Source organism: Cydia pomonella, chromosome 13, assembly GCF_033807575.1.
Source record: "Cydia pomonella isolate Wapato2018A chromosome 13, ilCydPomo1, whole genome shotgun sequence".
NCBI lineage: Eukaryota > Metazoa > Arthropoda > Insecta > Lepidoptera > Tortricidae > Cydia > Cydia pomonella.
The window spans coordinates 11,378,420-11,398,748 of record NC_084715.1 but is presented as its reverse complement, the minus strand read 5'-3'; the positions used below and the strand labels follow the sequence as shown (position 1 = coordinate 11,398,748).

At 38.1% G+C, this 20,329-nt stretch overlaps 1 protein-coding gene across 3 annotated transcripts; it reads left to right on the top strand.

The window, feature by feature from the left end:
• The first annotated feature begins 10,808 nt into the window (after positions 1 to 10,808).
• On the top strand, positions 10,809 to 18,101 carry LOC133524202 (uncharacterized). Of its 3 annotated transcripts, XM_061860084.1 has the most exons (13): positions 10,819 to 11,026; positions 11,421 to 11,613; positions 12,678 to 12,988; positions 13,260 to 13,388; positions 13,516 to 13,670; positions 14,256 to 14,497; positions 14,582 to 14,731; positions 14,823 to 14,966; positions 15,238 to 15,461; positions 15,647 to 15,812; positions 16,385 to 16,549; positions 16,902 to 17,055; positions 17,641 to 18,101. In XM_061860084.1, exons 2-13 carry the CDS (start codon positions 11,436 to 11,438, stop codon positions 17,642 to 17,644), a joined length of 2,022 nt encoding a protein of 673 aa, XP_061716068.1. In that variant the 5' UTR covers positions 10,819 to 11,026; positions 11,421 to 11,435; the 3' UTR covers positions 17,645 to 18,101. The 3 variants fall into 3 exon arrangements, with proteins under 3 accessions (XP_061716069.1, XP_061716068.1, XP_061716070.1); XM_061860085.1 differs by lacking the exon at positions 17,641 to 18,101 and having other exon boundaries at positions 10,809 to 11,026; positions 16,902 to 17,059; XM_061860086.1 differs by lacking the exons at positions 10,819 to 11,026; positions 11,421 to 11,613 and adding an exon at positions 11,731 to 11,773.
• The last annotated feature ends 2,228 nt before the right edge of the window (positions 18,102 to 20,329 follow it).

The window sequence follows — 20,329 nt, the reverse complement described above, 5'->3', positions numbered from 1 at the left end:
ATAATTGTCAAACTCATTAGGGTAACCATGATGTCGGCACGATGTGAATCAGTTTTACACAATTCTTATTAAGTACTTAAGTAAGTTTATCTAATTAGGTATATCTATATTTCGGCATGATTAAATTGGTGGAATGATAGCTATTGCAAAATAATTAATGCCAAAATTGAAATCCAAAGTCCGAAACGGTTTTACTAACTATCTATATATACGTAATCGATTCGATATAGGTTGGACACACATTTCCGTCAGTAGAAAAGGTGGCAAATTTGAAAACTAATTGCAATCACAGATCTACGATGAGTAGATGACGCTTAAAGAATTAAAGATAGTTAAAGTGTGCAAAACGTAAGCCATCACGCATATGAACATACCATGAGTGCGAAAGAGGCAGACTACAAATGAAAAATCGTGACCATTTTTGAGTTCGACAGTAAGACATGATTTTCTGAGTTATTTGAACTTAATAGATTAAACATTAAAGGTACTAAATCCTAGCTTAATAAAAATAATTGTACCTTAGCGTTTTTTCTTAAAAATTAGATCGATAACTTGAAAAATTATAACGCCTGCAAAATTGTAATAGCAAGCAAAATAAAACTTGGAAACCACAAACAAAATGGCTCATATTATAACTGAATATGAAGGTACAAAAAAGGTACAAAAATTTGGCTTTTATAGAATTTATCAATAACCACAGGAATATAGCGTAATAAAGTACACCCGCCATTCTGACTGTCAGGATGGCGGGTGTACTGTTTTTTGGTGATAACTTTAAGTACCGTTAGGTACAATTTTTTTTAAAGGAGGTACTAAATAGTACAAATTAGGTACAAAAAGATGGTATGGTTTTCATTTAATTTTATTTAGGTACACCCGCCATTCTGACTCTCACAAACTATATATTCCACGTTATCCTAATATAGCAAACCTAATAAGCAATTCTTTTTAGTGTGATATGGGTGTACTAATGTACGTGATGCCTGAAAATAAAACTTTATTTATTTTATTTTTATTTAATATCCCAGATACATATAACTTTTGACGACCGGTCTGGCCTAGTCGGTAGTGACCCTGCCTATGATGCCGATGGTCCCCGGTTCAAATCCTGGTAACGGCATTTATTCATGTGATAAAGCATGGATGTTTGTTTCTGAGTCATGGGTTTTTTCTATGTATTTAAGTATTTATATATTATATATATCGTTGTCTAAGTACCCTCAACACAAACCTTATTGAGCTTACTGTGGGGCTTAGTCAATTTGTGTAATAATGTCCTATAATATTTATTTATTTATATAACTCATGGTCACCCTAATTAGAAAGAGATGCAACGGCCCACCTTGACTTCTCATGTGGACACACTTTATCCGGTTAATCTTATAAGTCCGTGATTCGGACAGTTCTGACAGAATGGTAACTACGAAACATACCTAAGTATGGCTGATTTTTTTCTTTCATTATACATATAGGTAGGAGATTGTTGAGCATAAAAATACACAAGGCAGTGGGAATTAATGTCGAGAATAACTATTATTCATACAAAAATGTATTAATTCGGTCATAATTCTTTCAGTCAAATAATAACTTAAGCCACGATAGTCCGATTTTTTGAATTTCATATTTTACACAAACTTTTGAAAAGTTTGTGCCTTTATATAGTAATGATCAAAATGAAATACGTACCTAGGTACGCAGTAGAACGGCCCACTGCGTATTTTGCTAACGCATTGTGAGATTCGTTTCGTATGAAAATGAAGATTGAGAATCCCAAAAGAGCCACGCTATTCACATCACGTCTAAACAGTTTTCAGTTTCACCTCTTCGCCCATGTGAAAATCTCTTTTATTACAATACCTTTCACATTTGATACGATATTTAGTCACTAAATGCTCGGTACAGTGCACAGCCTTATTAAAAAAACAATTACCTACATACAGCACCCTTGCTTAATTATTTAGTGACGTAGTTCGTGCGAAAAGCATCACCCATCTGTTGCTTAACGTAACATAATAAGTAATAACTATAGGCAAATGTTAAACGTAATTTAATAAATGATGTTACGTAAAACATGGTTAATAATTGTTGGTACAGTCTTTTCGTCTACTATAACAAAAACACAGTTGTACTTTAGATGAACAATGCACGAGGCGTGCACACAATAAGTAAGGGCTCTACAGTGAAGGGTCTCTACTCTGCTCTGCATGAGTTGCTCTTAGTGTTCAAATAGTTGCCAGTTTACAGCACTTTGTTATAAATAAATGTTGATCTCCTCCTCTTCTTCCTCGCGTTGTCCCGGCATTTGCCACGGCTCATGGGAGCCTGGGGTCCGCTTGACAACTAATCCCAAGATTTGGCGTAGGCACTAGTTTTTACGAAAGCGACTGCCATCAGACCTTCCAACCCAGAGGATAAACTAGGCCTTGTTGGGATTAGTCCGGTTTCCTTCACCGAACGAAGCGACTGGTAAATATCAAATAATATTTCGTACATAAGTTCCGAAAAACTTATTGGTACGAGCCGGGGTTTGAACCCGCGACCTCCGGATTGCAAGTCGCACGCTCTTACCGCTAGGCCACCAGCTTATGTTGATATCATAATTAATCTCACTTATGTAAATGATCAAGCGAACATGATTAATGATTAAAATTGTTTTTCATCTCTCCTGATCGGAAAGTTCACCTTTCATAGGCAGATAGCCGGGTGGAAATTTGAATTTCCCACCCTAGGGTGGAAAGTACTTTTTTTTTAATTTGTACTTCGAGCAACGGCTAACAACCATATATGCCATATTATTCAGTTAAAAGTTCTCATATTAGCCTCTGCATTTTCATACCAAGTATTATTCAAAAAAATTATTACTTGTATTTAATATTTAAATGTATGAAATAAACATAAATATTTGTTAATACATCAATATAAATCAAGATATGTGTTTAAAATATTATCATTAAATTACGTTCATTCGTTCGGTTCCACTTTTTTAAGGCGCGTATACACTTAGGCCGTTTAAGACACAACCCAATTTAAGATCGGATTGTCTATGGTTTTTTAGATATATTTTTTTCGATCAAAATGTAAATGGTGCCATTTCCAGTCATAACCTAAATTTCTTGTGTTGTGACTTTCCTCAGTTTAACCCGGGTAAAAGTAACCATCTCACCCTCGAACTAACTCGAACTCTTGGGCGATATGGTTCACTTTCCACCCCTGGTTAACAATCTACTATTCTAGAACTAATAATGCGGCACATATAATTTCTTCTAGTAATTATCTATGGCTAATATACTAACACAAGATAAAGATAAAGATAGTTTATTATTCCAGTAGGCATATTACAATGCGCTTATGAACGTCAAATAAAGCTACACCGGCTCTAACCCTACACCTCTGACCCGAGAAGATTTAAATCCCCCCTCAATTGGAGGAGAGTATCCCAATATGGACCGGCAAGAAACTCGGCGGGACACATCTTTTCAAAACATTACTTAGAGTAGATCCGCACGCAAAACTCGACCGGCATATGTTTACCGTTCTAATAAATTTTTAGGTTTCCATACCCAAAGTGTAAAACGCGATCCTATTACTAAGACTCCGCTGTCCGTCCGTCTGTCTATCTGTCTGTCACCAGGCTGTATCTTATAAACCGTGATAGCTAGAGTTGAAATTTTCACAGATGATGTACATATTTCTGTTGCCGCTATAACAACAAATACTAAAAAGTACGGAACCCTCGGTGAGCGAGTCCGACTAGCACTTGTCCGGTTTTTATTTATTAATCCGGTCCGGTTATAATATGGGCACGTAAACCATTATGCATTGTAAAATAAATGTTTAGAAGAATTACTGAATTACGAGTACGACAACTTTTTTAACACATACTATTTAATGTTCTTTAGTCCAGTGACTATCTAAAGCTTATTTTATTTTAGGGTCAGATCGATTTCTACCAGTAAAGAATATTATCAGATACAGGTGCCTGCTCCTAATTTTACACGACAAAATGAAAGTACTCACATAGTCAATATTCCCGGGCCGGAACGGATACGCCTCCACACACAGCTGGGCCACCAGCACCACCAGCACCAAGCACACTTGGAACTTCATCGTGATCCCTCGGCGCACAGAGTCCAAATGAGCGCCGTCTGGATGGCCCGCCGTTTATAGGGGAACCGCCCACGCGCTTTCTTAGGGAGCGTGGATGCAACAGGCATTGTGTGTAGGCACTTTGATGATTAGAAAATGCGAATAGTAGGTATATGTATGATACATTTGAGTGTTCAGGGAAAAGGTGACTTTAAGCGTATCTTGACTTTTGACATTTAAAATGACATATATACCTAAAATATACTGAAATATAACTTAACAATCCTGCAAATCTATAACACAAGAGTCACTTAAAAATAACACAAATGAAAACAAATTCAGAAAAATAGGATTTTTATGTTCCTCGACGACATATGATTAAAAAAATGGCGTGGTATTTGCATTGTCGTAAGTAATTTCAGGAAAAAAATAGAACATATATCGGCTTGCCGTTTTTAGCAAGGGATTTTTATCTCCACATCTACACTTAGCTTAGGGACCAGCAGTGGTGATGGTCGCGCCGCGTCCGCGGCCGAAGACCTCAAACGCCGAAAATACGCCACCCTCGTCAGTAGCTACATTTTCGAGGCGTTTGGGGTCGAAACGCTGGGGCCGTGGGGGCCAAGCGCGCGTCGGCTCTACAAGGACCTAGCGTCGCGCCTTATAGATGCCACAGGTGACCAGAGGGCTGGCCAGTATTTTGCTCAAAGGATAAGCATTGCCATCCAACGTGGCAATGCGGACAGCCTTCTGGGCACACTGCCCATCGGCAGCGACTTGGGAGACGTTTTTTATTTACTTTAAGTTTATTTGTAGCCTTTTTTATTATTATTAAGTTTATTTATAGTTTATTGTTATGAATTATGCAAAACCTTAAACATAGGTTTACGGTTCATGGTACAGAGTCGGCATACCTTGGCAAGTGACCAAATACATTAACACACCTTTTGTTACCATAGAAATATGTTCCGAGGTTCCGACATATTTTGCTAATTTGGCTATCACTTATACATCTACCTATTTTGATACAGACCGAATAGAAAATTACTAAATCAGTTCAGAAATAGGTATAGGTAAATTGTTTTGTAAATCACGCGATAGTTGAACGACGAAACATTATTGACAAAACGTATTGTTTCGTGTCTATCAAGTATTTATTTGCAAACAGTACCAGGAACGGACGACATCATCATCATCATCAGACATTAATTATTTTAATACAATTTGATGCCACGTTCATTATTTGTTAATGTAAAGAAAATCGCCACATCAGGTTTAATTAATTCTGTTTGTACCTAAAATACCGGAGTAGGTCCTTCATAAATATATTCCTAAAAAATATCCGTTCAATAGTAGGTACTACCCACATTCAGTAACAGAGATAGTTTATCCCTCTTACAAACAAACTTCTATGCAAGTGGTTAAATTTAACTAATATCTACCAGAAGATTCAGAAGTTCATATGCACTTTACCTTACTGTGTCTAGTAGCCAGGGGTGCATGTGATCTACAATAACCAGGAATTTCAATGTTATTTAGCTTAATTATCATAATTCTACCACCAACTAAATCCAATGACACATTAAATACACGTTCGTTTGTTTCTAATTATAATTAACGGCTCCTTGTTTATTAACAGCTAATGAACGTTTTATTTAATTCTATAGCTGATTAGTGGTTACCTTCGCATTTTAGAATTGTTGAAGAACAAAAGTTCTTGGAGATAAGGTTCTTTTGTAGTCGGCGCGCGCCGCGAGGCTGAGCCACACGCAGATGTCAAATGGAACAATCTCTGAGAACTATCTTACTTGTAGACAATATAAACGTATTGTAATATTTGTAATAAAAGGATGAACAAAGCTTCCACGCGCCCATAAACTTCTGATGATATGTATTCATTGAACTACATTAAATCTATACCATACATATAACCATAGTTCAATCAAGACATACACTTAAGTTTGAATAAATTTTCATTTAAAGTGCTCCGTTTTCGTTGGTTTTTTGCCTTGAGTGTGTTAGGTTGTATGAAAGCGAAAAAGAATTTGTCTGTCATTTACTTTTTCACATTTTTATGCAATTTGGCATGTAAGTAAACAGTATAATCCTTAGAATGTACCATAGCGATGTAGTACGTAGCTATTTATAAGGGAGGAAGGGCTAACGATGCAGAGCGAAACAAACGCAGGTGAAGCCGCAATCATTTTAGTAGAAAAATTACATACCTATACACGAAGCAAATCGCAACATCACAGGGTGAATCGGATCAAGATAAAACATCCGTTAGACCTACTTGAAACTTTGCATTGATATGAGCGCACTAAAATTTTACCGTATGTCTCCCCCCTCCCTGCAACGCTATAAACAATATTTTAAATACTTACAGATTTTAGTTTGATCCAATACGCCCTGTGATGCTGTTCGCCTCGGTCTACCCTACCATCTTTCTCGAACTACATAAATTATCTAACGATTTATTTTATTTTTTTGTCACTAAAAGCAAAGTTAGCTACTTAATTGATACAGCTATTCAATTTATGTTCAACCTAGAAAAATTAAAAATTAAATAAAGCCTTTTAAAAAGAGGGGTAGCCTGTCTTATTATAAATAAACGTTTATAAAATCATTGGGCAGAAGAATCGGGTTAAACATGGAGGTCGAGGCTGGCTGGACCTTTAAAGTAGATAAGTAAGTAGTTGATTAAAAGTATAGACCGTCACGACAGTCAAAAATCAAAAACTATGCTTATTAGTTTCCCATGGTCGTAATATTTTCTCTTCTTTATGGATGAGTCTATTCATAGGCTGTAGTATATTTGTGTGCTCTAGTGAAAACTAACCTTATTTACTTAAGAAATGCAATCAGTGCCGAATCCCAATTACACAGCCGACGGGCAGAGGCCACACCACCCGCACTGCTGCGTCCCTTTGCGCCGGATGCGTGTGCGTAGACTTGCACGTGAGCGTTGTAATATACCGATCCCTATGAGAGACGACACATCGCTTGTGTGACGTGTGCGTACAATGCACAGCTCCAATATTTTGGCGCACGTGCACGTGCACGTGTATACACACGCAGCCGGTGTGCTCTGGCGATGTGTTCAGTTACGAATTTAAGAGGAACGCCAGCTGAGCTGAGCCCGTTTTCAGATTTGAGAATTTTAGGTGAACATCTTCATCGCGCTGACGGGGGCGGCTCCTAAAATTAGTGCGATACGGAGAACTGCAGCTTAGGCAAAAAAAACCTGCATACAAATCGAGGTTTAGTTTTCGACATTTTCCGCCTCCAAAACTTAACCAATCGTACCGAAATTTTGGGAACGGAAAACCTAAGAAAGAAATTACTTATCTGTTTGTGACCGATTTGATGTTTGCGTTTATTGTTAATGATCGCGCATTTATATGGCCTTTTTAGCGCTGTTTGAAGTAACTTAGTTCTTATAAAAACAAGCATATAAAAAACCGGCCAAGAACATGTCGGGCCACGCTCAGTGTAGGGTTTCGTAGTTACTCTTCCGTCCCAATAAGCTAAACTGGAGCTTAAAGTATAGTAAATTGTTAACCAAGGGATGAAACGGTACCTTTCACCCGAGTTAAACAAATAGGCAAATTTGCATAATCAGTACCTAATTAAAGTAAGTATTTTTAATATGAAGGGAAAACTTGCGATAACTCAAAAACAGCTAAACTGATCATGTCTGCTATAGTTTTCATTTAATGTCTTTCTTAAGCTCTACTTCCACGATTTTTTTCATATTTTTTGGACCTATGGTTCAAAAGTTAGAGGGGGGGGACACATTTTTTTTCTTTCGGAGCGATTATCTCCGAATATATTCACTTTACCAAAAAATGTTTCTTAAAAACCGGTATTAGTTTTAAAAGACCGTTCCAACAATACCCCACACTCTAGGGTTGAAGCGAAAATAAAATTTCACCCCCACTTTAAGTGTAGGGGAGGTACACTAAAAAAAAAAATTTAGATTTTATTGTACGACTTTGTCGGCTTTATTGATTTATATATCCATGCTAAATTTCAGCTTTCTAGCACTAACGACCACGGAGCAAAGCCTCGGACAGACAGACAGACGGACATGGCGAAACTATAAGGGTTCCTAGTTGACTACGGAACCCTAAAAAGGTACTGCTAATAATGAACTCATGTAAAAAAAAAAACATCCAGGGCCAAAACCCAGAGAGGAAAATGTCGAGAATGTTTGAAGTATGAAAGAATTACCACTAATCTTTCCTCTTAAATTATCGAAGTCACATGCTGTCAAAAATAATTATGATTTGCACCTCAATGGTAATGGTGGTGATGTGTTATAGTCTTATAGTATACTCGGATAAGATCGGATGGAAGGTGAAATCGTACGATCACTAGCAATACAATGTGTGACTCCATTTCATCCCGCCCCTCTTGCCATATCGTTCAGTACCCCTAGTGTAAATATAATCGACATCATAACGTGACGAACGCGTCTGCGTTAAGTGTCATTTTGTATAGGATTTTGAGTTTCCAAAACGTCCCGCTTGGTGCGCTCTTTCTAAATCACATACAAAATGAGACTAAACGCAAACGCGTACGTCACGTTTCGAAATCGAATTTATTTACACTAGGGGTACTGTTGTGTGTGACGAACGTTTAAAAAAGTGTGATAAAGTTGAAATTTAATTGAAATGCCTGGATTTTTCAACGTACGCAACTTATTCTCTTTGCTTTAGAGTTCGAATTAGCAATTAGTTCGATCTTATTCCAAGCCGGTTTTCGGTTTGGTGTCTTGAAAAAAAATTATTTCAACTTTGAGTATAAGATTACTCCCAAACGTTTTTATTAAGGAGCATTAAATGAATTAATAATAAAAATTTGTTTTCTTCTTTATCATTTGCGTTAAACTTTCGGAAGTAAAAGTTAGTAAGAAAGTAGTAATATTAGTTTTTGTGCCGCCCTTCCAACTCGCCGAAAAATATTCCGGTCTTACCCGGATATGCGTACCTTCATGTTGCCTCAATGACATTACGCGTTTCAGAAACTTCAATTATCAAACCAAATATTTACTCGTAAATAACGTAAACAAATACCTAGAACAGTCTAGGTCTAGCTCAAGTATTCATAAGCAGTATGAACTAGTGAACTTCTAAATAATAATCTTCCGTATATGAAATCGACACCGTAGCAGAGATCTTACTAGAGATTTCCACGTATTACGCGCATATCTACTCATACTCATACTCAATTGAATTTTGCCCGAGTCTCAAATGTCTCAATATTAGTCATTCCCGTAGGAGCACTTAATTCTTCCGTGAACTGCAAGAAACTGCGTTGAGTCAGGAGGTAATTTGATTAAGGAATTACCGTTTTCGTGTGCGTAAGTGTGTTTAATCAGATCCCCTCTGGCACATCCAGTCGGCTGCATTTAAATTGGGAAAAAAAGTATTTTTTTAACACAAAAGCTTATAAGACAAATCCCTGTTCAGACCTTTTTGTAATCTTTCTTTTTTTAAGTTAACTTGTGAATAGGCCGATTATTTAATCTGCATAACGCTTTATTTGGCATATACTTCATTTTACAGGTGAAACGGGGTGAAAACATTTTGTCAATTAATTACATTTCGAATTTGATTGACTTCAACCGTTTACTATCTTACCACTTCAAGCCAAGGGTTAATTGTGACATAAGTAAGTAAATAATATTCTTTATTGTAGCACATACAAAACAGATTCAAACAAGATTTACATTATAAATAAAGGTAGCAACAGGTGGTCTTATCACTGTAAGCGATCTCTTCCAGCCAACCTTAGGGTAGCAGGATATGAAGAACAAAAAACTACATACATACACACACACATACACATACACACACATACACATACATAGTGAGAAATAAAATGTCATATCATTTAATGGCTAAGTTGCTAGATACCCTATCTATACCATAATAACTAACTACAAAATCCGACTCGACTTGTTTAAATTACAGTTCGTGACGTAACCCACCCTAATACGCTTTTGGCGAGCACATGTGTCTTAATTGGCGAATGAACCGAAAGAAATAGGTGAAATTTAATCAAGAATACTGCTTACACAAGGTGACGGGGCCATAGAAAACCGTTTAGTGTGAAGCCATAGTATGAAAAATTTGTAGGGTGTCCAAACTTTTGAAATATGTACTTGCTAATTTTAACCCTCAATAGTTGCAATAGTGTTTGCATCATGCAAAATTATAATTTTACGAGAGGAACAATATAACGGTAATAACGTTTCGTACAGCTGGTCCTACTTTTGGAGGTCAAAAATCCCACTCTCATAAAGTCAGACCAAGCTAAGATGGCAGCGATTTTGATAGCCCAGCCTGTGCAAGTGTTAAACGTCATAGTTTCATAAAAGTTTAACGTTTAAAATAACACTGTCTGAGCTATCAAAATCACTCTAATCTAATACGAAAATTCATTTAGCCTATTGTTACTAACAATGCAAGTTAACAACAGCTTTGTAGTCATGAAGTCAGAGTCAAGATACTCATGAAAGTTAGCAAACATGGCCAAAATGCCAATGATCATAGAAATAGGGTTCTTACCGTTATTGATATAAAACTCGAAGATTTAATTACTTAAGTGAGAAGTGTGTTCCCCAAAATTTGGTACCTACTACATTATGCACGTCCTGCTATAAGAGTGGTCACCCCAGCGGTCGGCGTGTATCGATTGATAACAGAACAAGAGGGACGCCCACATCGCTCCGCACCGCTCTAGTTTGTCGCAGAAACATGGATATCCGACCTTATTTACCGGTTATCCACACTTATGCATGAAATTTCCCAAAATTTTTATCAATGCATTTAGATTTTTAGTTTATTTGTGAAATAGGTGACCTACATTAGCGCCATGTTTGAAAACAATTGTGGTGAAGTGATTGTTTTGAGTGGTTAATGTTTTTATTATGGTAAGTACTGAACATAATTATAAATAGGACATTATTTTGTTAACTACTTACTTAACATTACTATAAGTTCCTTTGCACAAATTACCTATACTAATATTTCATGTAAGTATGTTAATTGTAGAGCCTTATGTTCCATTAAATTAAGTTTAAAAAATATGAGGCTAGACAACCAACAAGCACCTAATACAACCTACTTTTTGCTTAACATGACTTTCAGGATATTACGTCTAATTGTTATATACAAAGACATGCAGTAACGTCTACATACCTAAGATAAAATTAAGTAGTTATGAAAATGTTACGAAACATATTATTTAGTACAATTTTAGGAGTTTTATGTAGGTAATAACAAAGTCTCAGTGCGTCTCTAACTCTGTAATTTCGTAAATTACAGTGATTTCTGAGAAAAATGTCGAGAGAGCCGGAGAGCGGTATGAGCCGCACCTTGAGCGCGCTCGGCGGCGGGGACGCGTGCGGAGCGCGTTGGACTTTGGCAGCACTTCTACTGGCGCCTTTAGCTGCTGCCAATTCGAGCTACTGCGCCGTACCTGCTGTTTTGATGCTGGCAGCCTTTATTACAGTGGCCAGTAAGTACTTCATTAGACTTATTCAGGGCATTCGGCGGAGAAAAGTATGGCGCGCGATAGACTTCAGCAGCAATTCTGCTCGCGTCTTTAGCTGCTGCCAACTCAAGCTGCTGCGCTGTGTCTGCTGTTTTGATGCTGGCTGCCTTTATTACAGTGGCTAGTAAGTACTTAATTAGATTTATTCAGGGCGTTCGGCGGAGAAAAATATGGCGCGCGATAAACTTACCACCACTTCTACTGGCGCCTTTAGCTGCATGCTACCAACTCAAACTGCTGAGCTGTGCCTGCTGCTTTGATGCTGGCTGCCTTTGTTACAGTGGCTAGTAAGTACTTCAATAGACTTATTCAGGATGTTCGGCGGAGAAAAGTGTGGCGCGCAATAGACTTTAGCAGCACTTCAACTGGCGCCTTTATCTGCTGCCAACTCAAGCTGCTGCGCTGTGCCTGCTGTTTTGATGCTGGCTGCCTTTATTGCAGTGGCTAGTAAGTACTTCATTAGACTTATTGAGGGCGTTCGGCGGTGAAGATGAAGAGTATGGAGCGCGATAGAATATAGTAGCACTTCTACTCGCGCCTTTAGCTGCTGCCAACTCAAGCTACTGTGCTGTACCTGCAGTTTTTAAGCTGGCATAACAGTGGCCAGTAAGTACTTTATAGGACTTCATTTAGGACGTTCGGCAGGTAAAAGTGAGGCACGCGATGGACTCTTGCAGCCCTTCTCCTAGCGCCTTTAGCTGCTGGTATTCCATTCAGAGCGCTCGGCGGAAACGCCTGCTGCGGGCGCGTTGGACTTCAGCAGCGCTTCAGCAGGATTGTATAACAGCTGCCAACCAGACCTACTGCGCGTGCCAGCTATTTTAATGATACGCCAGTAAGTATTTTGTCATTTCTTCAAATTTATAACTTTAATTGCTTGTAAATGTGAAGTACCTAAACTAAAGTGAACTTCAGACAAACTGCTATTCAGACGTGATTCAACACTTTCCATCCCAAGTCCATATTTAAATTAGTCTCACTTCGACACCTAGAAATTCTAAAAATAGCATCTTTTTTTCTTACCGTAGCTACCACATGTAGAGATCTTAAGAAACTAGCCGATATCCTACCACCGGCAAGAACCAGCCGTGGCCGTCGCGAGCGTAACCTGCGCTCCTTCGCCGACTTCATGGCAACGTGGATGTGTTTCCTGTCACACCTGGTGGCGGTAGCCATCTGCGCTAGGATCCTCAGCGCGACGGCGGATCACGTTACGAGTGGACGGACGAGGCGATGGTTGTTTGGATACGAAACCAGAGCGCTCGGTGAGCCTTGGCCTGATGTGCTTGGGGTTACTGTGGTCATGGTTGTCTGCGCCATGTTCATGTGTGGATTGGAGGTACGGCTGGCGGAGTTTTTTCATTTCTTAGACACATTTTAATTGATTAGGTTTGGAACTTTCTTGCTTAAAAGGCTGAGTCCACCGAATATTATTATTTTTCGACGAAATTCCTAAAAGTGATCGACAAGAGTAAACTTATATTGGTTGAACCTTATCTCCTTGTTATAAATATGTATAATTTACGAATATTCAGTTAAGTGTGTTAAATATGGAAATGTCATTTGCTGAATCTTTGACTTGATTGTTATTATACTGTTCTCTATTTCAGGAAAGCATGATGTTCACGTTTATGCTGTTGATTCTGCTGTACATATTTAGTCAATTCTTCGCTATCTTTGGACTAATCAATTTGGATATTGCAAATATAAACATGCCTATACCTATGACTATTTATGAGGTAAGATGATACTTTTACATATTGTCTCCTCTTTTGCCTCATCTTCAGCACTTTCCAGTTCTTGAAATTTTTATACGAGTACATCTATTTTTCCATTGCGATTAATTCTAATCTTTACTCATTACAGCTTTTTGCCGCTGGATCACCTATCTCATACGCTTTTTGTGTATCGACGCAAAAGAAAGATAACGGCAGCTTAAAGAAGACTCTGATTCTGATGGTTGGATTGCCTGGGATTATTTTGTCTGGCTTGTGTTTTTTGTATACAAACATGTTAAAAGGGTGAGTTAGGTATACCTATGTAGAATTGTAGATACTTTAATCTATAAATATAGAGTATAAATCTATGGATCAAAATAAAAAATGGAATATTTTGAGCTTGCCATCATAACACGTCAGTCCACTATATGCCAACATCTGTTGCTCTCTTACTTTAGCCATATTATGCGTAGAGGTAATGAAAGTTTAGAAAAAGTAATCGTGCTCGGAAAAGTGGAAGGCGAAAGATCTCGGGGTCCCCAATCAACTAGATGGTCTGACCAAGTAACAAAGGCCACCTTTGGCAAACTCTATCAAGCGGTGAAAGCTAAGGGCGATCGAGACCGATGGAGATAAATCACAGGAGCTGCAAAACGAAATGGTCAGGATCCTCAATAATAAGGGACCGTATTTTTTTCTCTGTGGATATCAATCAAGGAACCCACTTTTTGGATTCAATTAATGTTTTACATCGATAGACATTTTATAGGACACCGTTCTGTAATTCCTTGTCAAAATTATTGAAGGTGCGCATACTCTTGTGTCAATTTCCATAAACATGTTTGTGCATCTTTGTATTTAGTAGATACCTTCATCATTTCTGTACAGGAGTAGTATAGACGCAGCATTACCAATAACCACTCTACTAGAAGCCAGAGCACCCTCATGGGTGTGTCCCCTGTTAGCCGCAGTCACCGTAGCTGGGATCAGTCTAGCCCTGACCGAGCTGTGTCCCATACTCTTCTCTATCCTGGTGGCTTTAGCTTCTCCTGAATGGAAGGTGCTCACCAGATCTATGACATACGAAAGTCAAACAACGGGCAGTCCGGTGCTAGCTGTGTTTACCGCTGGTGAGATTACGTCACATTCTCAAAGTTAAAATGGTTTTGTTTCATAAGTGGATGGCTTACATGACCTGGTATCTTTATTTGCAGGTAGTCTAGCAGCAATTCTAGCGTTTGCCTGTCCACTTTCTCACATGATCACTCTAATGAATGCAAGCCACTTACTGGGAATTTCGGTACAGGCTTTCCAGTTTATGATAATGCGGTGTGTACCGACTGCCGAACAAAAAGAAGCTGGAGGTATGGTTTTTTTAATGGAGACATAATTTAGCACAGATATTCAATAAAACAACGTATTCATCAGTATCTTAAAAATCATCTTAATTTACAGATGTTGAGTATAAACGTCTAGATCGAAAAGACACAAGAGCTAAGACTTCAGGCAAGAAATCAAAAAGGGGGCTTTGGTTCATCCCTTCTGCTATACGGCACACAAAAACTTTAGAAAGCATTAAATCTAAAGTAACTGCGAAAGGTAGGTGTAATGAATTCCATTGGTTCTTATTTAGATATTCGGTTAGTACCCCAATTTTGCGGATAAATTGGTTTAAATATTTTATCCTATTGAGGCTCTTCATATGTACATTATTCCTAGTGTAAATATTCAAAATATTATTTTGAACTTTTATTGAATAGTAGAAGTTCCTAAATTCAAAAACAATACAATTACTTTGTGGGAACTCAGAAAGATATGTTATGACCATCACCATATCCATGACCACCTCAAAGCCTATGTTCTTTTTCAGAAACTGAAGAGCGGGAATGTCTCCTCCTCGACGAATACGGCAGCGGTGTAGTCGATGATGCTGAGCCAATGACTAGCTGCAGCAGTGACCAGCGGATCGCGCCAACTGCGATTGACGAAGTACCGTCGGATGTCGAAGTCGAAGTTAGCGAAGCAGATCTATCGTCTGGTGATGACTCCACTGATATTGACGCTGTTGTTAAAGAGTATAGGGATACGATACAAGTAAGAGCGCATTATATCACACGGCTTCCTCCACTTGTCAAGAATCATATTGGTCGAATTGCTACCCTACACTGGGTGCGACTGTAAGAAAAAAGCTTGACCAGTAATAGTACCTCATGTCATGCAGTGGTTGGTTATTTTAACATATAATGAATATTTAAGAACTCACCCTGACAATATTGCAGGTAGTGACGTCTCTTCCCGAAGCAAGTGCTCCCATCCCTCCATGCGTGCGCGGGGCTAGATGGTCGGGAGTGGGCGCCGTATTGCAAGTGATAGCTGCTGCCTTGATAGCCGTGGCCTTCTGCAATGAACACATTCGATTGCCGATGTTCGCTGCTGGGATACCAGGTACGGCGCGAGTATGTTTAAACTCCTCACACTTGGAATTATTGGGTTTGTAGATCCTACTACCAGTCAAAACAAAGTCTTTTTTAGGTAAATTGCGTTTTCTTTATCACCGCTCAAGTAATCTTGTTTGTCACAAAATATCCTTACCAGTAAAAAATCACCCATTACACAAATATATTCGTAATTCTCGATCACGATTAATCGGTTAAATTACCGAGACAGTCAATAACATCCTCAATTATAGATGAAATAGATCGGTTTGAATGTGCTTGCTTAGGTAGATATGGTCAGCTTGATGACAAATTGAGGTTGTACGTGTGGTACAATAATGAATAATGATTTATGTAATAACAATTAACCATTTGATTTGAGTTTCAAAAAGAACACACACTATCAACTATTAGTAAACCTTACCCCTTTGCAATAAGGTTCCTGCCTCGAATACGAATCGACAGTTTTTAAAGTTTTTTTACTGTGTCAATGACGGCACTTACACAAATTCACCGTGCTTACATTGTAGATACATTGAATCCCTTAAAAAATCAGTAATTTTATTACAAATCCCGTTACAGTCTGGATTTGCGGCACCTTTATATGCGCCTGGCAGCCAGCTCACCCCCTGGGCATGCGTAAGGCTCAGGGGCTACAAGCGCCATTGGCTCTGCTGCCAGCTCTTCTGTTCCTGACGCCTCTACTGGTTGACTCCTGGCCTGCCATCGTACTGTTCGCTGGCGCTGGTATGACATTTACATCTTTAAACAATAGTTTGGATCTGTGGCATCTTCATATGCGCCTGATGGCAGCCTGCCCACATGCGCAATGCGCAGGGACTGCAGGCGCCATTGGCTCTATCGAGAGTGGATTAAAAAAATAAAATAAAATACTTAGCAAACTTATTAACCTACATCACTAATTGGGTATGTATCATCCCATGTGTGATGATACATACCCAATGTGACAATGCCAAAACATATTTATATAATACACCGGCTCCCGTGTATGGAGTTATTTATGAGCCAATAATTTCAAAAAGCGCAACGCACAAGTAAAACTTTTATAAACTAATACCTTACATCTGCAATTTAACAGGTGTCGTGATCTACGCTCGCTGCGAACGCTGGTGTGGTGACCTAGCCGTCCAGCAAGCCCGCAGCGCGGTCGAACGACGGAAGCTACACGCTGTCTCAGCTGACGTCCCTCTGGCCGCCCATCTCGCTCACATCGACACCGTGTACATAACCAGGTAGGAAGCTACAGCAGTTCCTATTTCCTAGTTATATACAGTAGGTTTTTCGCAGCACGGTCGAAGACGGAAGCTCCACGCTGTGTCAGTTGACGTTTTATTTGCATCTAGTCTAGTCAAACGGAGAGCACTGCAGTATGCAGTCTCTATCGGACTACATCTTACCGCCCATCTGCTCACATAGGCCCCTCTTCAGCCACTTCGCTCTCAACGAGGCGATATCGGGTCAGCTAAGAGAATCCAAATTTTAATTTATAACTTCAAGGTCGTTATTTGGCTGGTAAATTTGGACTTCTCGAGAATAGTATTTACATATTTTTGCGCTATCTTGCTCGTCATACTGGTTGTTCAGCAACACTAGCAAAAGTCTCTCCGTTTTGTATTAGGATAGCTGTACGAGATATCAACGCTTTCGGCATACCTGATGACGTATTTCCATCGCATAAACGCTTATTTTTCTTTTAATAAGCCAACAATGACGACTTCCTCAAAGATTGATAGATTTTCGCAGGCTGTCCATAAGGAGGACCAAAAGTCAGTGCTTTTTTAGGAGCAAAAACGTTAACCCTATTATGTTTATTGCAGATGACAAGAAGATGACTCGGACACGAGTCTTGATAACCTCATCGACGCGGAAGACGAAGAGCCGGATCCTGACGAATGATCAGCAGATGTCATCATCCCGTAACCACCATCTTCAGAATCATTGTGAATGTTTAACCATCATGATTACTACATAGACGGGTTAGGAGTTGTGGAGTAAAGTGGTAGGAGTTGTGTGTATAATAAATAAAGTGGGATTTTTTTCTTGATGAAAGTGAGATTTGATGATGTAAACTCGACTGAAGAGCGAAGTTGGTAACTGCCAAGCGAGTGTGCAATACCGTTCCACGTAAATGTGTATTGAGAATGTAATTACCTACAGTGGTCACGAAACTAAGCTACCAATGTCGCGTCAAGAGTCAAAGTTAATGTTGATTGAAAACACTTCAGCTCTTTAATCAATAGTACCAATGTATCAGTAGGTACCTTTACAATATGGAAAAGGAAGATTTCAATGTTCTATATCTTGAAAAAGTCCTTTTAAAAGTGAATTTCTTAAGAATATAGGTAGGTATTGGTCAAGAAACGTGTTAAATTACCAGTGACGAACAAAAAATGTATTAAACTGTACCAAAACACAACACAGAAAACGTAAACGCAATAATATTTATAAAGGTAACCTCCTAGTGCCTATATTGCTTTAGCTTAGGATTTGAAATTTTATAGGCGGTTTCCATTAGTTCTGGTGTAGTTTTTGAAAAAAGATACCACTTACGGTACCTATTTGTCGGCTGTCATTATACCTAAAGGCAGTTTGCGTAAAAATACAAATCATAGATAATCCTAAAAGTGGAAACTTATGCCTAAAATCAACACATTTAATTAATATAACAGCAGTGTATCACAGGCTTTATGAATTATTAAAGACAGTGATGCTCTATATTATAAATTTTAATAAATTAAAGTTAATTGTAAGAGTTTTCTTAAATTTTATTCAATTAATGAGTGTGTGTTGCCAACGTTCAACACTATTTAACATAACTTATAAAAAAATTAACAGGCATAGATGTCCTGATTATAATTAGAAGACTATCGCTAGCTTGACGTGATTCCTAAACTAAGGAGATAAAGTGTGATAACATGTAATTTTGTAGTCCCTGAAGCAAAAAAGTTCGGAAAGTTTCAAGTGTTGGTAAAAGCTCTAGTCTTTGGACCTATACCTAAAACTTCAACTAGTCTTATAGGTAATCGAAGCTTAATTCGATTAATTTTGATGGAGCCTCAAGTCTTCTGTAGAGTTCTATTTTAAGTGGCCGCTCTAAATAACTACTTTTTAACAACGCGTTATTAGATCTTTAAAAAAACGGAACGTGATAAGTTGGTAACGGAGTCTTTACAAGGAATACTCGAGTCTTCGCGAAAGTCTTTCACACTGAGACAATCTCGTAAAATTGAGTCAACATCTTTATATTTGTATCATCGTCACTGCCCTCAAAAGCCCGATATCTCAAAAACAAATGATATTGAAATAGGTACTCGTAGTTTTTTTTTTTTACAAGGTGACAAAGTTGTTGTATTATTGACGTCTGTCGTGCTAATATTGAGTTTGACGTCAATCCGAAAATTGTTACCGAGTAAAACACATTTTCCACCACACCAACGCGAGGAATATACTTCTGTAAAAGTTAAAAATCTAATCTAAGGAGACCTCACGTGTATTTTTCTACAGTAAACGAAATAAGGGAAAAATAACTACCACATGAGTAAAAATTTGTTCTCGGTTTCGTTAAATATAAATCTTCACTTCGCAGTTTTCGCACTTCAAAATGGTGAGTCTATTTTATGAAATATTGGAGCGCGTATAATAAATATACATCACATTCATGACTCAAATAGAAAAATAAACAAGATTTACCGCTAATTGGCTCATAAGAGTCATAAGCGCAAGTCAACTGTTAGGTAACTGCTTATTTGTAACTTTTATTGCAACGGGATAAGACCTATAGTCAGTTACCTATATTGTTGTTAGTACAAAGACTTGAGTCCTTACCAACATTTAATGGGGTGCTTGACTGACCAGTCAAATCTTGAAAAAGAAGCCTTTTTCAAGCGGTCATAACGATTAGTCACTATAGCTTAGTAAGGCCCAACATATAACATTTTTCCATTTTTAATTTGAACCTTGTTGTATAGCAAATTGGGAGGAATTTCGTTTGTTTGAGAAAGCAATGAAAAAATAGAATTGATACTTTATTTAGTTTATTAAAGGATCTAATTGGAGTGTACATTGTAATGCACATTGCACATTGGGCCTTACAAGGATAGAGTGACGTCACAGCGAATTTAGCTATTAGCTACTTTTTATAGTTATTACAGATTTATTAAATAGTTTTAAAAAAATTGCGGTCTACGTTTTCCCAATAGCGCTGGACGTTTTATTTCATGCATGGTGTGAAATAATTTATTTTTAAATACAGTCAACACCCTTATTGTTTGTCAAAGCCTTGAGAGAGCGAGTCACGGTATCCGTCCATTTTGCCATTGTATTTATCATCAAGGCACGCTTCGCCTTACACGAGAATTACAGCTGTAAATCGGTAGTCAATATATCGTACCTCGATATTTTTTCACTGCGCTTATGTAAATGCCTTACTTAAATAACTGTAGGTAAACTATCTTGTTGTCTGATCTAATAAGTGTTGAACCTTCTAAATATTTATAGCGTTTCATG